Genomic DNA, 22,902 nt, shown 5'->3' on the forward strand with positions numbered 1-22,902 from the left:
GCAATAAAGAATAATATCAATGTACTTATCTAAACTCCTATGATTCGACTACATTTTCTTTTAATCTTAAGCAAACATTATAAATCAAAATCTCACAAGCTATCTCAGAAATGTAAAACTACTACACACAACTATAAAAATCCCCAGATATTCTATCGGTGGCAAGCTCTAAACTCGTTTCAAGTTTTCAGTGCGATTTGTACGAAGAACTATTGAAGAAAAGTTTATATTTGTACTGTTCTATTCGAAGTCCGTGGGTTGTGCTAGCCGCTTATTTACGAGGGCTCGTTTGAAACTTTGTGCCATAAAATCGCATAAACTTCGATAACAAGTATTTCTTTGCTGCCCCGAGAAAAGCCAACTATAGCTTTTGTTGTGTCGAACATAAATATTATGATGCTTTCCTACTTGGAAAGTTACTCAAGTTATAAATTGGCATATCTTGTGACGCGTAATTGCAATATTCTAAGTCTTGTTTAGGTACTACAGATTTGAAAGTAGAGCACAGAAGTGCTTTACTTAAATAGTAATTTGTGTAATTTGAAGTCGATTGCATACGGGTTTAGTTGCACCTAAGGAGTAGTATAGTATGACATGAATGTAAAAATAAATTCAATAAATGTGATGATGTCACATTTATGTATGATGCCAATACATACAGACGATTACGTTTTATCTTCAAAAATACTGCTGATGTAGGACGAAGGTACCGCTGATGTTGAAATAAATATTTTACTTACTTATGAGATACTTACGAGTTCGTATATTTTTTTTGCGAGGAAAACCGTATTCGATTATTAGCAAATAATCTTTGAAGTACTCACCTCGATGATATCAGACAATTGTTGATTCATTTTATTGATAAGAGAATAACCACTGGTTTCAGGGAAAATAAATCTTATCCAAGGGAAGGTATTCAACCAGCCACCTGCGATTGTAAAGGCCTTCGATCTTCTATCCAAGAGGTCGAGTAGAAATTTTAAACGTTTTTCTTCGATTCGTTCACCTAAAACAAAATTTGAAAGTATCTTAAAATTGCGTACAAGTCAAAATATGCGTTGATAATGCTGAATTCTTGTCAATATGACCTATATTTACATTACTTTAATGAACTACTCAACGCGGTCACAGATATTTAGCTACAGCGACCTCTCCACACTGCTTCAATGTACCGTCAATGAAATACGTAATATATTTGACCTAGTGCGGCAGTCAATCAATTCTGGGTTGTATGTAAATGACCTATAGTAGCCCAGATACACAAGAAGATCAGCATTGGAGAGAGAAGCAACATAATCGATGGCCTACTCCTAAGCAGACGAAACCCCTTTGTGTGCAAGGATTAACAACGTCTGACCCAGTTCGACGCTTCATGACGCTTTATTGTACGGCCACGAAATTCCAGCTCGGTTTAAATGCATATCCGTGAAAACAAAAGTTGTAATATGGAACAAATCTTCCATCGTTCTCACTTGATCTATCATAAATCAAAAATAAAAACAATTAAAAACATACGAGTATTGAGTAAACAAATATTTCTCAATTCAAAGAAAAGACAGCTGCTTTTGTTCTTCAACTTCTGTCATTTTAATTTCTGTTACTTTATCAACGTCTCCAGCTTTTGTTCGTTGATTTTATATGCTTTATGATGTCCTTCGCTTTTTTTTGTGAAATTCTACAAAGTCACTAGTCAATAATATAATCCTAATAGCTTTTAAGCTAACTTCGTGAACACACAGGGCAATGACTATGTGCCATGGGAAGATGAAGTTAAACAATTGAGTACAGAAACTTCAAGGTCGTTGCAATCTAAGGTAGATTATCTCACGTCGGTTTTCGTGGCCACATCTTGTTTCACAACAAATGTCAAGTTCAATGTTACCAGGGTAATAGTAAAAGTGAATATGATACGCTGCGACATAGATAGCGCTAGCCCCGGAAAAACAGAGAGTGAACGTAAACACCGCCTTCCAGGAACTATTAGTTAGTTCACAAATTAATTGAAGCTTTAAAATAACCGGGTTTACGTATATTATTTTAAATGGGTTTATCCGTGATTTGAGTGATATCTCCACTAGCAGACCTATTTCTACTCTAAAGCTCTGGTTCGAAGGGTATGGTACCATACACATATTTTGCGAAAATGACATCAAGTAGTATTCAAGTCCGTGTTCCGGCGAGTATCATTAAATCGGTGGTTGCAGTCCATCAATCCATACTTAATTGGTCGCCCTGATAGAATTTGTGATAAGCTTTTCTTAATCCGATGGAACACCCGAGCCCAACGTCAAATAAATAAGTTGATGGTGATACATGACAAATAGCACTAGTACTAAGCTTGAAGTAGACTATGACTAATCTTCGACCACCGGTAATTTCTAAATTACTCTCGTAATCACCGTCAGCATTGAATGTCGAATGTGAACTCTATTTACCGTTAGTCATTATGTAAGACAAATAGGACATTGTAATTAATATTGTCTGTTGTAAGGTAACACGACATCATAATAATTACTAGATAGCGTAAATTTTTACCATGTAATTAAGTACAATCTTAAACTATGGGTTTAAATAAAACACACCTCCTTGGGTTAAACTACTGAATGGTACGTTTTTACATACAAATGCTTTACATACTTCCAAACCAGATTATTCCATATTTGCACTACTATTCTAAGTTATAAATTCACGCCATCATCAAACTACGAAATTGCTTTTACGTCATTCCCTATAAAGATATCAATTCTCTTGACTATCGCCCCTCACTTTCACAAAGACCATTTAATAGACAAAAGGAGTAAACAAGAGAGCATATAAATTGCGGCGATTGAGAATACAATATAATTGTGAAAAAAGCGTGGAGTGCTCCACTTATCAATTTTCGAAAAGCACCACACACTTTTTCCACAATTATACAATTTACTGTTCCTTAATTGATTCCTAGATTGAAAATTATTTTCTACTTTTTAGTTGATATTATCATAAAAGCGTGTTGTTTAGTTTTTTTAACTATATTTATTTTATTAATTTTTAGTACTTGTTGTTATAGCGAGATAAAGCCCTGTGACTCGCGAACAGACAGCGGAGGGTTTCGTTTTATCCTTTGAGTACGGAATTCTAAAAATAATTCTAAAAGATGGCATTATAGATATGTTTCAGTACATTTGAGTTATAGGGAAATAACATTATTATTTTTCAAAGCTAAAAATCAATCTAGTAACTTTGCCTGTACCTATAAGGCGCTTTCTCTCGCCTCGAAAATCGTTAATCCTGAGGATGTTGAGAAGGACAATGGTACAAAATTATTAAAATCGTGTATTGTCATCGGTTTTTGATAATTCTTTAAAATTTTGAATTAAACTGAACGTTCAAAGTGGATAAAAATCGGGCTCAAAGATTCCGTTACTGTTACGTACATACATACAAACGTACAACCCAAGCTAATAAAAGCGTGTTAAAAAGGAAAATTGCCTTAAGTAATGCTTAAACAAAATAAAAGTCAGCCAGTATTCTATAACATCTTTCTAGGCAACATTAAGTTCATTAAATAAAACACATTGTAGTTCTTTCACGTTGCGAATAATAAAATTTGCGAGCGGTCTACGAGCTGATCATGTATCTCTATTACCGCAATGCAATTGTGCAAGAGAACACTATATTCTAGATTACCTCCGAGAGTAAAGACTAAGATTATATCATTAGACCACGAGTTATTTTGCACAAGGAATTTTCCTCGCTAAAATTACATTTTCTAAGGTCACGGTTAAACGAAGCCTTTGAAAGCAGGATAGAAATGAATATTTATGAATGCTGTTAGTTAACTCAACCTTCGTTCTAGATTTTAATTTATTTTTATGCTTTAAATTAAAATGACATTGAATTAAGTAATGGAATAGGGCATTTTATAATAATTATGTTTTGCATAGAATATTTACGCCATAGTTGTTGTTTTAGGTCACGGATGAAGTAGGCAACATTATAATTAAATCTGTTTTCGCATAAATAACTCTTTCAATTCTCTGACGCCTGATAGGAATATTGACAATTCAATAGTATGTCAAAAAACCTTTATGTATTTTATTCCCGTTTACTTATACAGGATACTTAATTTAATATTAGCTGAATATTAAAAAATTTGAAGCACGATTCGTAAACAACGAGTCCAGTTGAAGAGTAACTCAAATGGACAGGTTAGTATTTGTCGGTAAGACTCGTTGAAACTCCCGGCTACAGATTAAAAAAGTTATCTATTAATGGCAGTATCGCTGCAAACTCGTAATGAGAAGGTTTGCAGTTGTCAACGAGTTAGCTGGGTCGCTGAAATTAGTTCTGAAATGGAGTCTAAAATTAGAAACGCATTCATTGACACTCTTTCCACGCACCTTGTGTAAAGTTCAGGCGAAACACTATACGCTTTCACGAGAGGATACTTTAAGTAAAGTTATAGGGAAGGGAAGGGAAGTTTAGCTGCACTTTAGAATTTTCTTCCTTAATTGCAGTTGTGCTTATGGGTGTTCTCAGATTTCTCAATTTAAATTTGGCGTAAAAGGGAGTCAAACATTAACATGGATGCGGATCGTCGTCGAAAAGAAATAGCAGCAAAAATATAAAGTTGGTTTTAATAAATGAACAATATGACAACAAAACTTTGCCCTTTGAGATTAAGTGCAGCAAAAGAAACAGTCAATAGTAAATATTAATGTAAAATACATGACAGTTAATTCATCCCATTGTAATGTTAAATTTCTGGATGGTGAAGTACCATTTAACTATCGAACGAATTAAGAATTTCGTTAATGACTCAAATACTCATGTGACACGTCTGAATAGAAGCATCGAGGAACCATTGCTATCCCACTGATGGGCTCGGGCCTCCTCTCACAGTGTTTAGGGTATACCGACAGTCTACCGGGCGGTACTAATTGGTAGATTTCACACATTTTTGAGATTTTTTTTTTTTAATTCTTAGGCGTAAACATTTTGTCGTGATATTTTTCGCCACCATTATAGCACGTGATAATGAATTTCTAATACGCATATAACTTTAAAAAAATTGAGGTGTGTGTTAGAGAGACAAGGAATTCGAATCCCTCAACTGTGAGGTCAATTTTCAACCATTATGACAAAGTTTAGTACATGTAATATACGCGAGCGTCGTTCCGAAAACAATAAATTGATCCGCAATTATAAAAACACAACCCAGTAATAACAAATAGTAAAATAAAACAACTAACCCACGCCGAGTGTACTAAACTTTGTTTCCCCTGTAACATTATTTCCCTTTAATTTTATGTACTTCAGTTTTTTGTATCCATTTTCAAAGCAAAGTTGTGTTTGTAAACTGTATCCTGTTTGTACTGCCAACGAGAACAATTATACTTTGGAACGGTGCGCTCTCCAACTTTTTAAAACAACATTGATTTATGTACCTCTAGTAAGCTTGTGGTACTTTCCGTGTGGGTTGGCTTATATAATTGTAGTACATAGTTTCTATGATGCAATTTTATAAGGGATGCAATATACATTCGTAATTTTAATGTCGTTGGCGCAGATTATTACTATATAATTGGACGATATTTAACCCATTTCTCTAAATACGTGCACTGATGTTCTAGTCGTTAAAGCTTAGCCTCTCAATCGAGGGGTCCCAGTTTTTTTTTATAATATAGAAGTAGCAGACGTGCATTCAGTCCACCTGATAGTAAGTGGGTTCTGCCGCCCATGAACATCTGTAATCAACCCCAGATAGGATTAGATATTCCTACCTGAGGTCGGCCACAGATGCGCCGCTACCCCTGAAGGCTGGAATGCCTCAAAAAGTATGTCTCTCTTACCCCACCCTTCAAACCAGAACTAAGCAGCGCTTAACACTCCCGTTATGAGGCAAGTTTCAAAACCCAGACACGCACCTCTCACTGTTTAATTAAGTGCGTATTCGATATAAGTTATCACTTGCTTTAACGGTGAAAGAAAATATCAACTTAAAGTTTAATGTTTTCTGTTCCGACATAGATTCATTAGCCGAGTTTCCGTCTAATCGACATTGAGGCTAATAACCTTAGTGGTATGTATAAAGAAGAAATAAACTCAATTTTATTTTACATTTAAAGTAAAAAGATAAAACTAAGTGCACATAAAAACAAGTCACGTGTTTTTCAAAGTCCGTAAATAAGTCACATATGAAACTTTGATGTATTCAGTGTCCCTCGTGTTACTGAGCCGAATCTAACGATAGATATACCTCATGTATTACAATATGTTAACTCACACTCACAGAATTTACTTAGACATATTCATTACCCTCATAACATTGCCTTTCTGCCAAAGTTGCGTAAATAATAAATATAGCTAAAAGTATATATAGTAAAAAGTGTGGAGTGCTTGCGTCACTTATCAGTTTTCGAAAAGCACCCCACACTTTTTCCACAATTATACTATTTACTGTTCCTTAATTGAATCCTAGATTAAAAATTATTTTCTACTTTTTAGTTGAGTTTATCATAAAAGCGTGTTTTTTAGTTTTTTGGACTATAATTATTTTATTGATTTTTAGTATTCGTTGTTATAGCGACCATCATTATGCATCGTCTGTAAAAAAATCAAGTGTCTATCTATTACGGTTTAAGAGATAAAGCCCTGTGACTCACGAACAGACAGCAGAGAGTTTCGTTTTACCTTTTGAGTTGCAGGTACTACTGCCCCATAGCAGCAATGTTTATACCATCATAATATTATGGTCAATAAATAAAATAAATTTCAACTTTTACCAAAACTATTGAAAAATTATAATAATTATATCTGCAAATATATTAAATTATACATGAGCTTAAGAATAGATCGTGAACAGACAACAGAGTCGGAGACCGCAATACCATACAGAAATAATTGACGCAAGTGCAACTCGAACCCGCGCATAGAAGATTTCGTACCACCAAAACTTTAATATTTTTATTATAGCAGTCATTAAAGTAAATTCATTTTGAAAATTTGAACTATTTGTCTATTATAGTTCAGGAGACAGATAGTCAGAAGGACAGACGGACAAACAGCGGAGGCTTAGTAATAGGATTCCGTTTTTACCCTTTTGGTACGGATCCTTAAAACTGTATAGGGGTTAAAGACTAATCGTACAAAGGTTATCTAGAAAACTAGCGGCCGATCGTATCGCTACGCAATTAAACTCCGGTTCTGCCGCACAAAGCGAATTTTGCTCCTATTACCCAGTAATAGGTGAGAGAAATAGGTTCCCAGTATTATATGATGTTAAGTTAGTTAAAGATACTTTCTGTCAACTTAATATAAGAACAATAAATGAACATAACAATCCTATTATTACGTTTTGAAATTCTTATTATACTTAAGCAAATGTCATATTTGCATGACATCAAGGTAATTAATATAAGTTAAGTTTTAACCTTTTTTTTTACTAATCTTTTTGAAAAATATAATTATCTTTAAAATCACAACCTCACTAATAAGATGTTGGGATGTTCATGTTATGAATATTTTTTTTAATCATATGACATATTTCCAAAAAAGGCAATTTTTTATTTGGTTAAAATGAAATACCTAACAACTCATCAGATAAGTTGAGAAACAAAAACATTAATTAAAATCGCATTTACATTTAATAATGCTTCAAGGGTTTTTAGTAGGTACTAAGTAAAATACTACATTACTAAGTAAAAAATTACACTCAACACAATAGTACATAATTACCTTAAGACAAATTTTGTCAAAACAAGTAATTATACTTGTGCATATTATTAATATTCGCAAATCACTTATTAAAGTGATTTCATATTGACGAAGTGATTCAACTTTCATATGAGGCTATCTTAGTAGGTATTAGTGGCACGCATTTGTACTTGAAGTCAGGTTAAACCTCGGAGAATGGAGTTGTTTACACATGTGTGGAATATGTGTAATACATATCCACGGGCGACAGTGACAAAGGCCACTCACCATAAGATGGACTGCATGTTCATTTGCTACTTAAATGTTCATTCAATACTTCATCTTCAATCAATATGACGACCGAGTGGCGGAACGGTCACCATATCGGTCTGAGGCGCAGAGGGCGGGACCCTCTGCGCCTCAGGTCGATCCCCGGCCAGACAGAAATCTAAATGATCAATTATGTTTCTGTTTCTGGGTCTGGGTGTTTGTGTATTTGTCTCTGTGAGTGTCCATGGCACCCACGATACAGGGAATCCTAGTGTGGGGCTGTGAGTGTAGAAAGCGTTATTATAATATGCCTGAGACACCGAACAAACTTAGAGAAACTTTATTAAAGATGTGTCTAACAGTTGGTATTCGTATTTCCATCTATTTAAAAAGTGGTATTATTTTGAGGCATACTAATACATAGATCACATTGAGGTAATTCTAGAACAAATGACATTTTAATTTAAGGTAAATTACAGAACAAATGTACGCGGACCGAACACAAACTAGATTATAGTCATTAGTATTAGCAAAAGCTTCGAAATATATGACTACACTATTACAAAATGGAATCCGTTTAATGGGTAGTATGTAGTAATATTTAAAATAATTTAAAATACTTATTGTCTTCTGGTCACGTAACAAATATTAATACGACTTGAGGATATTCAAAAAACACGACCCTGGCCATTTACCACTTTCTATGTGTTATATAATACGCAAAACATTGGACTATTGATTTTATTCATAAAGAGCATTAATCGAATCAAAACAAACAATAATCCTTCCTTGGCAGTCGGGTAAAAAATAAAATATATCACTTATATTTGTTGTAATCTTTAACAGCTTTAACATCTGTCGTATCATGTAACGTTTTGCACACGCGTTTAAATGTACAGTCAGCTCCAAAACTAAATAAACATATTAAGGTTTCAAAAATACCTATACCTACACTCAAGCGTTCATAAGTAACTGAATATAAATAACAAGTTTCAACACTAAGTGTATAGACATTTTTGAAATCTGCTCGTCTACTTCTAGAGCTGCCTGCACATCTCTGAATTCGACGTTCACGAAAAAAATGCTTTTCACGAACGTCGCATACATAGATATATCTATTATACTAAAGTAGGATAATATATCTATAAGAAGACGCATAACTTCAGAGACTTAAACGGTTGTCAAAACAGTTAATTAATGACAGTCTCTCTTAAGGTGGACAAGCTTGTGTCCATAATCCATAATATTCATGGAGGTTTCCGCATTTCAAAGTAAACATACCGATATGTTATTTTGATGTTTTAATTATAACATAAATGCACATGATTTTTAGCACATGACTGATATCTTTAACTGATAATTTAAATGTATCGAATATGAATACATGGAATTAATAAAAGCCGTGTGCAATCCATTAATATATCCATTTCAGTAATTAAAACATTACCTCCGAGATGATTTTTTTTCATTTCGATATCGTTTTAATGCTAAACCTTGAATGGTTTAAATGAGCAGGTGTATTCTGATGAATATTTATATAGAATGCCCCATAATTATAAAAAATTGACATTTGTCAACAGATTTGCATCGGAAAAACATATTAATTTTATGTTTTTCCGAAGGAATTACCGATACGACAAGAAAGTTTAAAGATAAGTGGATATAACAAAGTATCCAAATGGTTGAGTAAATCTACTCGCACGGTTCTATCCACAGTTTCTATAGGTTATATTAACAAGTTGGTGACAATAAAATCTGTCTAAAATTGCGTTACTGTCTGATATGTTAACAATAAAATGGAGTAATTATTATATTTACTGTACTCGCTAAATACTTAAAAGTAGGAAATAACAAATTCACTTTGAAAAATGAAACTCCAACGAAAAATAGTTATTTCCTTATAATTGACACTCACCAGCCATATACCTCCAGAGAATATTCATGACGGACATAGCCAAAATGTTCTTCGGATTTATTGGCTTATTGTTGTTCTCCTTGATGTACTGAAGAATAGAAATCATCTCATACTGTATTTCCTTCTCCATTGTCGTTTTCCCGAATCCCACATTCTTCAGCTGCTTCACTGTGAACTGCCTGTGCTCTTTCCATACTGGTCCATCCGTGAATGTGATTCCTGGAAACATGAGATATTTTATATTTGACACTTACTCATTTGTAATAAAAGACTTGCCATTGTTTCCAACAAAAATATCACTCAGTACAAATTATGAATTTGTTACTGCGCCTAATTGTATCATCTTCTAAATACTGGGAAATATTAATATTTTGGGTTACGAGCCAATCATCAAACGTCCTAAACAATAGTTTCAAATTGATGAGTACGTGGCTAACGTTGCACGGCATCCTAAATATCTTTGTGTGCGTAAGCGTTCTATGAGTATATAGTACTCAAGCTAGAGATGCAAAACTTTTGATTTCTGACACATATTCATTAAAATTTTTCAAAGTATTATTAAAATAAAATTAGGCATACATATACTAGAGATACATTCTTTTGCTTACTGCTTCGTTCGAATGTAATTTTAATTATTAGAAAAATTTACCATTGCGAGTAAGTAAAATGGATTGTCTTAAAACCGTATTTATGAAAACATACTAAGAAGTGACAACTTTACTGGTTACTGGGTAAGTTAAACGACACTAACATATATATTACATACGCCCACATATACCAACACCGTTATTTATAAATAAATTCGTGAAATTCCATGATGAAAGTACGTAAAAACCTATATTATAATGTTCGGAGCACCGCAAATACTCGTCCCAGAAAAGAGCAATATTGCACATTCCAGAATTCTAGAATCCATAAGACGAACGCAAAGCCCAGAAAGGTTTCAAATATTTCGAGATGTAGACTACGAGCCTTTAGAAGCTATTCGGTGCAATATGAAGATACAACAATGCGTCGCAATGCGTTGCTAACGTAGCAGAATAGTCCGTTCTTTATTGCACTTTGAAGGCCTGTAACATATTAGCATACGCGGAGCGGTAGCGTTTAATAACGTTATCTTCTGGGTTAAGATTTATAGTTGGAGCTGCGTAAACAAATAATAAATTGCACTTAAAAACATCGCTCAGAATAGATGATGAAAAATATAACTCAGCAATGTTATCCGTGATATTTTTTTGCTGGAATATATTGTCTGATACATATGAATGATATGAAATATATGCTGAAATATATTATTGAGAAAATAATGGTATCTAGCCCGCTAAATATCGAACGTATGCCACGTTCGGTGGCTACGTCAAAAACTGTAATATCATAAACATGTAAGAAATATTTTGAAATATATTTAATATTGTTAATCATCTGCAATTATTTTATTGTAAAACTTCATGTTACTCTATCCATTAATTTGCTTTTAATAAATTGGAAAAACATGCTTTTCGAAGCAGAGAAGTGGTTACATATTTCGCATTAAGAGAAATGAATATGTTTTTATTTAACGCTTATCAATCATTACTGTGGTAGCGGTGTAATGTAGGTATGTTTATGGCACAATGGATCCGTGGAAGGTGAACTCGAACTTGATATTAGGTAGATATTCAGAACCCAGAAAGTAGATGATCTGCTTTGAATAGATGTTTTTCCTACCACAATCCACATTGGATGCTAATGGGTAGGTACTTCTGTGACTTATGGGAAGAGACTCAGAAGTGGGACATAAAAAAAAATTAACATCGATAATTCGCATTTTTGAAATTACATCGGAGTTGCGTCACGTTTTGGCGACTTGCTGCGTCCGGTCGCGACATCGAAAACGTGCATTAACGATGAAGTTAATGCGACGGTTGCATAGAGCGTCCATTAGTAGACGCAAAATCCAAACATGTGCAGGGTGTACTATTTGATCGTAGTAAGATTTCGACATCCAGCTAGTCGACGCTTGTGGGTGGCTAAAAATAGATAGTTTGCTGAGACCCCTTAATCCATAACTAAATGTTAGGTGTGTACTAAAACTAGGGATTTTAGATATTTTGTAATAATTGACGTTTTGATTAAACACAACTTGTTAAAACTCGACTCGAAAACATTAACAAGATAACATTTATCTTTTACTTATGTGTGATTTTAAGACAGTAGGTACATGTGATGTCAAAGAAAATTAACGATTGATTGACGGATGGATGGAGTTAAATAAATAAACTAACTGTAACTATAAAATACACGTTTACTACACTATAATTCATGAACGCGCAGTATTCATTTACACCGGTTGTAATTACGAGATGGGAATAATATACTCCATAATAATATACACTCGCATATCAGAGGCACAATATGTCGCTTTTGTTAAAACGGAAGCCTAATGCAACGTATATTTCTAGTAGGTCTGCTTTATTTTTACCCGCGCTTGTCTGCCATATGATAATTTGTCATATTTTAATCTTATGGGAAATATTTTAATATTTACTTTTAGGTAGAGTCGCGTGGTGGCGTGGAAGATTTTATTTACACTATTATAGATGTCATTTGGTGTTAATCGACTGTTACCTTGAAATTAGCGAAATAAATTTATTTCTAATATGTTATTTAAATATTGATGCACGTTCATGCATCCACCAAATTTTAAGCAAACGCACGCAATGTGTATAGGTACTACATGAAACAGTTAAGTGTGTTTTCTCTGTCACAACTTCGTTATCATTGTATTTAAAGATATGATAATTTGATATGTACCTAAATTGACACTCATATATGATTTTCATACTTATAAATCCTGCACAGTTTACATAAGACCTCGAATTTATTTATATTTAATTTAAAGAATATGCCGTTACTACACTATTCACTAATTAATAGCAAGCATATTCAAAACTGCTAATATACCTACATCTTTTATTTTACAATAACAGTGCAGTAGACACATAAATTACCCCGAAATTTCATCTCTAAACAGGTACCAACAACGGAAAACAAGACCCGGTGACAAAACAGATAAGTTTAATTACACCTGGAGCTGGCGACGGGAATACGGTGCAAGGTTGGGTATTAGAGTCTAACCTCATTTATTATTCATCACATAAAATTTACATCTGTGATACTTTTTATCTGAGATATTATACTTATAGCACGCACACCCGCACACGCACGCACGCAAACCAATTCGGAAAGTTGAAAAGTGTAAAAGTTATGTGATTCGGTGACCTTTTTTTTCGCTGACGGATATACATTTCATACATTGTTTGGTTCTGGCGACCTTTTTTTAGCAACTGTGTTTGGAGGCCACCCAAGGACAGACCGCCCTTTCCGACCGCCCCCCCCCCCCCCTAAGCCGCTAGAGAGTCCAACACCATTTTTTACCATAACATGCTGTTATTAGTCACCATGTTCGACAAAAGCTCAAGGAAACCTGCCCACTAAGAAGTCTCATCTACATTTTCAAACACATGTGAATTCTTTGCCCCAGATTTGATCCCAGACTGCATAGCTATACTATGAAGTAAAGCCGTCTTCTTCTGAGAAGGGCTCGGAGCATAGCAGCAGAATAATATCGGGTTCATGATAATCGGACAGATAAGGTGAGACCTATTGAAAGTAGCGCATGCACTACTACATTTTATACAGGTAATATATTTCACTTTACGACAGGGTGAGATTAACGCTTCGAAACTCCTCGCTATAGATAATACCTAGCTCTAAACAAAACTATTATAGCCTATTTATTGTTTTGGCTGTGATAAAATATCAACAACAAATTTGGGGAACATATGATGCAGATTCAGGACTCCTGACTACTTACGAAACGCCTCAAATTTGTGCCATCTTTCTTTTCACAACCATCAAAGACAATTATCTATTTTAATAATGTTTTTAAAATCTTGCGAAAGATAATTGAAAACGTTTTGTAACGATATACTATGTCCATACTGCTGTAATTAAACGAATTCTATATAACTATCGTATTTATACGGGATGGATGATAAAATTTTGTTTTTCATCTGCGACGACATCATTACCATATTTATTGTCTTGCAGCTGTACTTCTTATAACTTAATATTCAGATTTGTCTGCAATTCCTCCCAGAACTATGTTATTATAGGCCAATAACAGCTGGTGTCTTCCTTTCCCATCTACTAACTCCACACAAATAGCTTATACACTGGAAATTCGCTAATCGTGATTTCAATAGTGCCATTTTTTAATCATCGAATTAACATAAGCTTTTTATTTTATTCTGTCTCTGGCGACCTGCCAAAGGCGTTCTCTGTTTTATGGATCAATCGAGGCGGATACTTTGTTTTACGGTCATGTTATATTATATTGACCGCCAACACGTCCCATTGCGAAAGCACATATGAGTATGATGCGAATGACCCTGCAAGGTCGTTGCTTCTAGGGTTACTTTATTGATCTTAATTACTAATAGTAGGTACATATTTACATTTACATATGTATATTATTTACGCTAGTCAAATACAAATTGGTTACACACCTTTTAACACTTTTTAAGAACTTTTACAGAGATTTCCTTATGACATTTTTCTTCACTGTCGCTCTTAATACGCTCTTACTTCGAACAATCAGTATCGAGGGTATTCATATTATCAGGTCATAACTAATTTAATATTACTAACACGTATTTAATTACCTAATTTTAAGAACTTACCCATTCTTTTCCCAAGGCAACGCAAGCGTATGAAGAAACTGTTGGGTCTTCCCTCAAACTCTTTCTCGGTGAAGACCTGTCTGATGTTCTTCTCGCCGTACACCACCACAAGGAGATCACTACCTAACTTCAGGCCGAGAACGTCAGTGGCGTACTCTTCTGACAAGTATTTAAACGCCTTCGTCTGCGACCCTAACTTCTTACTGAGGTTTTGGACGAGAGTACTGCAGCCTAGAACTGGATACCATTTGGGACCTGTAAATAACAAATACAAGTTAGTAAGCAATTATAACACAATTTTTTACTGCGTATTAAGAAAATAAAAATAACAGTAAATCTCATAGTCCATTTTCAAGTAACAACGCTATATTTTATTTATAAATCTTTCTTAAATATTATCCCGTGCAAGGGAGGCAAACGAATGATAGGTCATGCAGCCATAAGTATGATATAAAAATGGATTCATTGTCTAAAGTATAGATAACGTTTTTGGGGAATTTATTTGTGTTGGGATACTTTATATTTCAGACAGCATAATCTAAGCATATATAACAGCATATGCGCAACACCATTAAAATAAGCCTACAATTTATGTCGTTTTCTATGCCGGCCAGAGCCGCCTGATAACTAAATTGAGTTGCAGCGTATACTCAAGAAACCAGTGAACATTGCGAGAGTAATCACGTTACATAAATTGCAATTTGAAAAGCTCTCCGACGATAATTGAATTGAAATTGTCTTTCCCTGTCTAACTAACTTTAAGCCTGGAGCATTCGTGGCCTGTATGGAATAAACAGTTCATACAAATCTAATTATACGAGCATCCGGGCTTTTAGCTACCCTTACCTTGAAAGCATCGTCATGGAAAGTTTAGTTCCAAAGTGGTTTTTATTCAACGCACCTCATATCAATTGGATTCTATCATCTTGTAACAAGGTTTGAGAAGGTATTTTGAGTTTCGCTTACTCAAACTACTAAGATGTGTTTGCTAAGGAGAATCTGTTAAGAACTTGTAACTTAGCTGGTGCCAGTGCCTCAAAGTTATACGCTTCATCGGTCAAATAAAGTGGCATGTTTTGCAAGCCTTCAGCACCTTCATCGTGCAATGGATTCACATATAAATGTGATGTGTGATGTATAAACATTACCCAGCAAGTAACCTCAAAAAGACCGTAATCTAATCTATGGTTAAATCTGTCCATCACGAACCAATCTACTATTTTAATAATAGTAGATTGGTTCTTCAAGAAAGATTTATTTAAAAACACCCATTCTCTACTTGCATGTGTATAAACTATAATACCCGTATGATAAATAATTAATACAAATGCAACTTACAAATCCTCTTCGCTGTAAGTATTATTAGCAGCTTGAGGAAAATCCTTTATTTTTACATACTTTGTAAAGATCCAGGATATTTAATACCCGATACATACTTAAATGGAAAATTGTAGAATAACAAACTTTAATTCCCACCTGTTGGTCAACTAGACTACAAATACCTCCACGGTGCTTGGTACAGTGGCTATCCTAAAAGTTTGGATATACAACGAATATGGATGAAAATAACTCGCACGAAAACATTGTAGCCGGTGTGTGCATTAACTTTATGAAGTAAGCAATCCATTTTAATATGCACTGGAATTTTATTCATCGCCTGAATAAGTATGGTGAATTGGTGTCAGGATATAAAGTAATTAGTGTTTTTGGTTGTACATACGGTTAATTAGATGATATGGAACAAAAAAATTGTGATTATGATTTTCATGAAATGTGTGAACAGTAAGACTACGATTCAATACTTTCTCACAACTCCCAGAATTATAAATGAAACTATGGCGGTAGTTCATCTAATGATAAATGGTTTTTTACCCGATTGCAGAGGTTAATGTTTTCACGAGCTCCAAACAACATGACCAATTTTAACATATGCACCGTCGATAGATTCGTCTAAATTGTGGAACTCACATAGGCTATATTTTAGCAGTCGTGTTTTTTTTTTTTTGTCATAATTCTCTAGTTAACGGTAGAAGTCAGACAAAAAAGTATATTATGTTCTAGAATACAGTTAGAAGACAATTTTTCTCAAATTCTTAAACAATTTCTTTGATCGCACGTATCTGGATAGTGCTATAAATCGACTTTATTACTCTATTGTAGTGTGTTGGTTCAACAAGCATTCGAACGATACATATCTAATTTGCCTATACTCAATAAAGCAAATAACCACATACGTCCGATGCTGCCCACAATCAGCCTCAATCAATTCCCGATAGCACTCAGAGAATGTAACGTGTGCTCATAATGTATGAATAGGCACGAAAACTCATATAAAATTGTATGGTTACCCCATTTGTTAAAAACATATTAAACCGTAGAATATTTTTAAAACGATTGAGAATTTTGATCGGCTTCAGTAAGAAGTTCTATTCTATATCGAGCTGGTAGGAAATATTCACGGCTGGCACAAACCCTATTTTTTTGCGGAAGAGAAATCCTCATGGTCCGTCTCCCACTCTGAGGAGCGTGAGGGGTAGTTCGGGCTTCTAACGGCGAAGTCCGCGGCGCACCTCACAAGAACTGTTAGCATTACATTCGCGACACGGCAGCGTTGGCCAGCGCTGAAGTTAACGTCAGCCACGTTCCATGAGGGAGTGGGCCTCTCAATGGTGTTTCTCGTGAGTTAAGCGTGCAGAACGCAGACACGACATAAAAATAAATATATATTTATAAAAATGGTTTAAATTTTCAAATATAGATTTAAATTATGACAGGGAAAAGACAGGAGGTCTTGAGATTCTTGGAATTGGAATGGTGTGGTAACAGTGGCGGACTAAGGTCGTCGGAGACCCGGGCGGAAAGTTGAATAGAGGGCCCCAGTGTAAAAAGTTGATTTAATTTTACAAAATGACAAATTTCTCATGGGATTATTATATAGCCGATAGAATGTGGTAAGGCAGATATACATAACCGAGGTCTTCCAACTTAGACCTTAAGGATAGCGGTGATAACGGCGCATCTGTGTCTGACTTCAGGTAGAATTCTAATCTTATCTGGGGTTGATTCCAGATGTCCATGGGCGGCAGTAGCCTTTTACCATCACGTGGACAAGCTCGTCTACTACTCCTATATTATAGAAAAAAATCTCTACTCTAAGGTCTTTCTTCGATGACACATTTTAAACAGTTTATCCAGGCGAGCTTTTAACCACATGTTTAGTGGCCACCCGCTGATATTTCTAAGAATCACACATTACATTGTGAAACGTTCTTGGAATTAATTTCAATAAAAATCCATTACGTGAACAAACAAACAGTAAATTTTACTAGGTGCAGAATTAACGCTTATTTCCAGTCATTCCACCAAATTATGTTTCAATATAAATTATTTACTATAACGGATATCTATTATTGTATCTACGAGTACTATTTAAACCGATTTTACTTATAATATTAGATTTCCCAATATTAAATTAAATAAACTAAGTAACTACTTGCTAATTCAGTACACCAAGATTCCATGCAGGGGTAGATAAAGCAAAGACAAACCCACTTAAAATAGAATATACTTAGTAAGTTATCAGCTTGATAGAAAATCAACGCGCAAGCATGGCCACAAATCCATCCACCGGCTGCACATTGTAGGTCGCGCCGACAATCGTTTACTATAAATTAAGTACACGTAGTGACATCTATCGCACAGTAGCGAACGTCCTTTCAAACAAAGTCGGAATGTTTTCAAATGTAGATAAAAGGGATGCCTTTTATTCTTTAATATAGTAATTGCGATATTAATAATATAATGTTATATTTTAAGTAAACCCAAAAGTATACAGAGAGCACAAACACAGTTTTTAGATTACAGTAAGCGCATTATTGCCATCTGTCGGGCAGTAGCTAAACTAATTTTAAACTACTTTTAATAAATAAAGTTCATGTACAAGTTCTTCATTTTTAATTAATTTATAGTAAAATATTAGCTAAAGTGCTTTGCTTATCATAATAACCACTATTTTTTTTGTAAATATGTGGTAATTAATAGAAGGATGACGTAAATGGACATAATTCACAGAAATCTAAGTTTCGTATTGGAACGAAACTTTGGACGTACCTACCTATATTATGTACATACAATAATTTGGTATTTTGATCTGATCTGATAATGGAGCCAGCAGGTGTAAGGTGGATCTCCTAGGTTATTTAGGGAGGGTCCAAAACAGGGGCGTAACATGGATTACACATTTGTAGGTGAATTTGGTTTTGAAATTTAAATTAATATAAATAAATAACAATCAAGATTAGATTTAGTTTTTTATTGACATTATTAAAAAACACAAGACTATAATTTAAATACAAAAATGAAATTTACATTATATTAGCTTAGAGAAGTTATTTTGCCGATAGAAAAAACAGCGGTGAAAGTTTTTAAATTCAACATCCTATTGGTTTAAGTAATTTCAAAGTAGGTACATTCAAAGGATGCGGGATAGGGAAAAGGGCGGCATCTGCCCATCTTAATGTCGCTAAGCGATAGAAATACAATTAGTAAGACATATTTACAATTTAGATAGGTACATTCTAGAAGAAGGCAGATGCCTTAAGCGACACCTTTTGACCCTTGCTTAAATTATGATTTTGTGCATTCCGTAAATGTACTTATATTTACGTCTGAAAAGTGTCAGATAAATATGACAATGTTTTTTTCTTTTACTCGTCGATTAACAAATTATTTATAAATTCAGCACACACTCTCCTACTTGGAATAAAAAACTTCTTGTCAGTAAATTCTATACTTTACAAGTACCTAACCAGGCATAACAAACTCCACTTTTGTGTAATTCACACGGCGTTTCCAAATAAACTTTTAACGGAATATTTTCTAATTACTAGTAGTTTACTTTTGATTGTTTATAGAAGTAACAACCGCGCGTGATGACCATCAATTGATTTATTAATGATGATTAATGAACCAAGTGATAAACAAATGGTGACTGATATCCGTACACCTACTTTCATCTATAATTATCCATCCCAAATAGGATTGAAGTCCTACCTAAATTCTTTATAAATATTTTGAGTACTATAGTATAGAGTACTCGAGTATTAGATAAGGTAAAATAGATATTTTGGAATGCTTCGAGGACTTCTCTTGACTCAGAATGCTCCGTGTTTAGTATCTTCCTTGCCACATCTTTCATACTACAATAAAGCCACGTGTAAAACTGTTATCAAAAAGCAAAAAACAGATGTTTGCAGTTGCAGAAACGCACATATCTATATGCCCACATAATATTAATGCTTAATTTGATTGTTCCTGTTGCACCGTAAAATGGACTTTGTGTTGTAATTTATTCATTCTCGAAGCGTTACAATGATAAAGATGTAGGTCGTCGAAAAGGCTCAAAAAGCACTGTTATTCGCACACGACTTAAAAGGTTAGGTATGTGACGTGAGGAAAGAGTAAATTGATTACTTTTAAAACCGATGTGTAAGTACATGTCAAAAGGGACAATGGGGTAATCCGTGTTTTAATCTTGTATGCTAAAATTTCTTATTGCATTAAGTTGTATGATTTTTGACGCTGGTACTCTCGCCTGATTTAAATATAAACTTTATAACATGTTATTATATAAGTAATAAAATTTTGAAATAAGTTCACAGTTATTTTGTGACTGTGGCGGGTATTGTTTTGTCTTTGTTTTACTTCGTTGATTCGTCTTAATTACAGGAGTGTGTGTCAGTTTTATGGGCTACATTATATTCCTTTTGCACGCCACATGTTTAACGCAGAGCGGTTGAGGTAGTTCTTAACTACCAACATATCAAAGTCAAGTAATTTTCGACTTGAATTGTTCTTATCACGTGTATAACTGGATCGCATTTTTAATAAACTGGGAATTATTTATGAAAATTAATCAATTAAAAAATTTATACAGACGCACTAAGTAGTTACCTCGTCTGTTTTCAATTGCAGCAACAAGACCATTTTAAGAGGAATTTATTTATGTAAAGTTTGATAGGAAAATAATGTTGATCTGTTATAATAATTATTTTACATCAAACCTTAAGAACCGTCATTGAGGAACCTTTTTTTGTTATAATAGCCCTATTCTGGTTCCGGAACGACAGAGACAGGCATTGAGGAATCTACCTACTTGCGATAGGTACCTATGCGAAGTATTAACTATACTTATGTAGTGCATGTAAGTTATTATCATTTTGATGAACCTACAGACGCACTATAGCTTAGTGGTGTGGTTCCAAAACAATATTACGATAAAATTGAAGGGCAAAAGATGCATTTTATGGAATGTTTATGGTAGTTATATGTCAGCAGAAATATCCGTATTTTATTATGTTAAAATAGTTTAAATACCTAAATGTACAAAACATGGTAAGAAAATTTAAATATACCTTTTTTTTGTTAACGAGAGGGAAACCTTCAAAAGGTACCCGGCGACGTGGGAGCGACGCCGGGTTATGTGGGATTTTACTGCACTAAACCCCCCCCCCCCCAGGGTGGCCGTCCTCAGCGCTTGTTGGAGAACTCCGGGATCTCCGAGGGAACACAACCGGAGTCCTCCAAGCGGAGCGCGATGCCCCGATCGAGCTCTGCCCTGGGGGGAGCACTTTTGGCTCCTCCCACACTATCTGGTGTTTACGACGGTATGCGACCACACATACTGTCGTCCTTCCCGGGGTTGCTTGCTGGACGGTTCGAGCTCCCACTCTTGCCGCCCGCGACCCGGAAGCCCCCTTTTAGTCGCCTCTTACGACAGGCAGGGGATACCGTAGCCCTATCCTATTCCCGAGACTATAGGGTCAAATTTAAATATACCTACTTATAAGTTTGTTCTGAATTTGCATTTTGAGTAATTAAAATTCTTAAGCTTAAGCTTAGGCTTACTTACTACATAAGCTACTCAGCTTAAACTAAAGCTGAGCATCTTATGTAGTATTAAAAAAACATATCATAAATAAAAATATTTTTTGCGCTAAATTGCATATACTTTACCTATTTAATAATTTCGGTTATTGTAGGAGATATGTTATGGGACAGACAATTATGTAATTAAATATATATTATATTTGTATGATTTGTACTAATACTATCGATGCACTATTTATAACGCATGTTTTGCGGTCCATCCGTCATTCCCATGTGACAAGTCACATAATAGATGCACATGGTCTGAAATAGCTCCTCGTAAGAAACATTATTCAACATTGAAAGGTTAAGATCATGTACCATCTTTATATCGTTTTGATAATCTTTATTCCATCAAAATAAGACATTTTAAATGGAGCACGCAAACAATAAAATATTAAGCAGTAATCAATGCCCTATGTTTTAAATTGGACGTGTTTATTATCTAACACGATTGAGACTTCGATCAATCAGAAATCGAATTTATCACAGAAAACTTACCTGGAGGAAACTTTTTAGGCTTGTTCATACTCCGAATAATGTATCCCAGACACACTATCAACGCTACAGCAATTAATTTTAAAAACATTTTGTTCCGAAATAATGCGCGTGAGTTGCAAGTAACGTATATTAAAAACCCGCGTGTATTGATCCTTTGGCGTCCAGCGCGCGACTGTATGTAGTGTTGTGTTGTCTGAATGCCTGTATTCATGGCATTATTTGTATTTCCCAGTAACGTACGTCATGTAAAAACGGTTGTTACATTTTTATATTTATGAAAGACTAAAATTCTCAACAGAAGGTCCGACTCAGACGTGACATGATACGTTATTTTACAAGCCGATAAGAAAATTCAGTTCAATGACATATTGAATAACACATAGTTAATGCTGTTGTATGGAGTTCCATTAGACGTCCAATTTTTACGTGATTTGTAATCTATTTAGTAGTTTACCTGAAATTTTGAAAATACACAAATATACATACCTGTAGTTATTTTTGCAGGAAAATGGTGCATATTGTCCTGTACTGTCGCTTAATTATATTTACATCTTACAGTAAGTACAAGTTTATCGAGTTTCTCAATAAATACTCAAATTCCAATAAACACTATGCCCTATTTTATATTAAGAAATTTTATATTTAGGAAAACGAACATAGGTATGTGAAATTTTTACCAATATACCCATAGACGTATTATAATAAAATGTCATTGAATATACCAAACAAAACAGCTTAATTTCTTGAGTTATGTGTATTTTCTTTACCGACTAAGACATTCCGTGTCACAACTCTCTCAAATTATATTCTTACTTTTTTTTATTTTTTTATATTTTTCAAATAGATTGCAACTCACCGGTAATTCAAACCTATTTTAATCAGCATAAA

At 34.4% G+C, this 22,902-nt stretch overlaps 1 protein-coding gene across 1 annotated transcript in view; it reads right to left on the reverse strand.

Moving 5' to 3' along the window:
- Cyp305b1 (cytochrome P450 Cyp305B1) overlaps positions 1-22,274 on the reverse strand; it is a 34,124-nt gene extending 11,850 nt beyond the window's left edge. The window contains exons 1-4 of the mRNA XM_073074533.1: positions 22,015-22,274; positions 14,587-14,841; positions 9,863-10,081; positions 825-1,006 (exon numbers count right to left, since the gene is read on the reverse strand). Of these exons, the coding sequence (XP_072930634.1) occupies positions 825-1,006; positions 9,863-10,081; positions 14,587-14,841; positions 22,015-22,225 (867 nt within the window). The 5' untranslated portion in view covers positions 22,226-22,274. The remainder of the gene's footprint in view (positions 1-824; positions 1,007-9,862; positions 10,082-14,586; positions 14,842-22,014) is intronic.
- Positions 22,275-22,902: the final 628 nt, after the last annotated feature.

Source organism: Epargyreus clarus, unplaced genomic scaffold (assembly GCF_041222505.1).
Source record: "Epargyreus clarus isolate Ecla_fem2 unplaced genomic scaffold, WU_Ecla_fem_2.2 ptg000007l, whole genome shotgun sequence".
Lineage (NCBI taxonomy): Eukaryota > Metazoa > Arthropoda > Insecta > Lepidoptera > Hesperiidae > Epargyreus > Epargyreus clarus.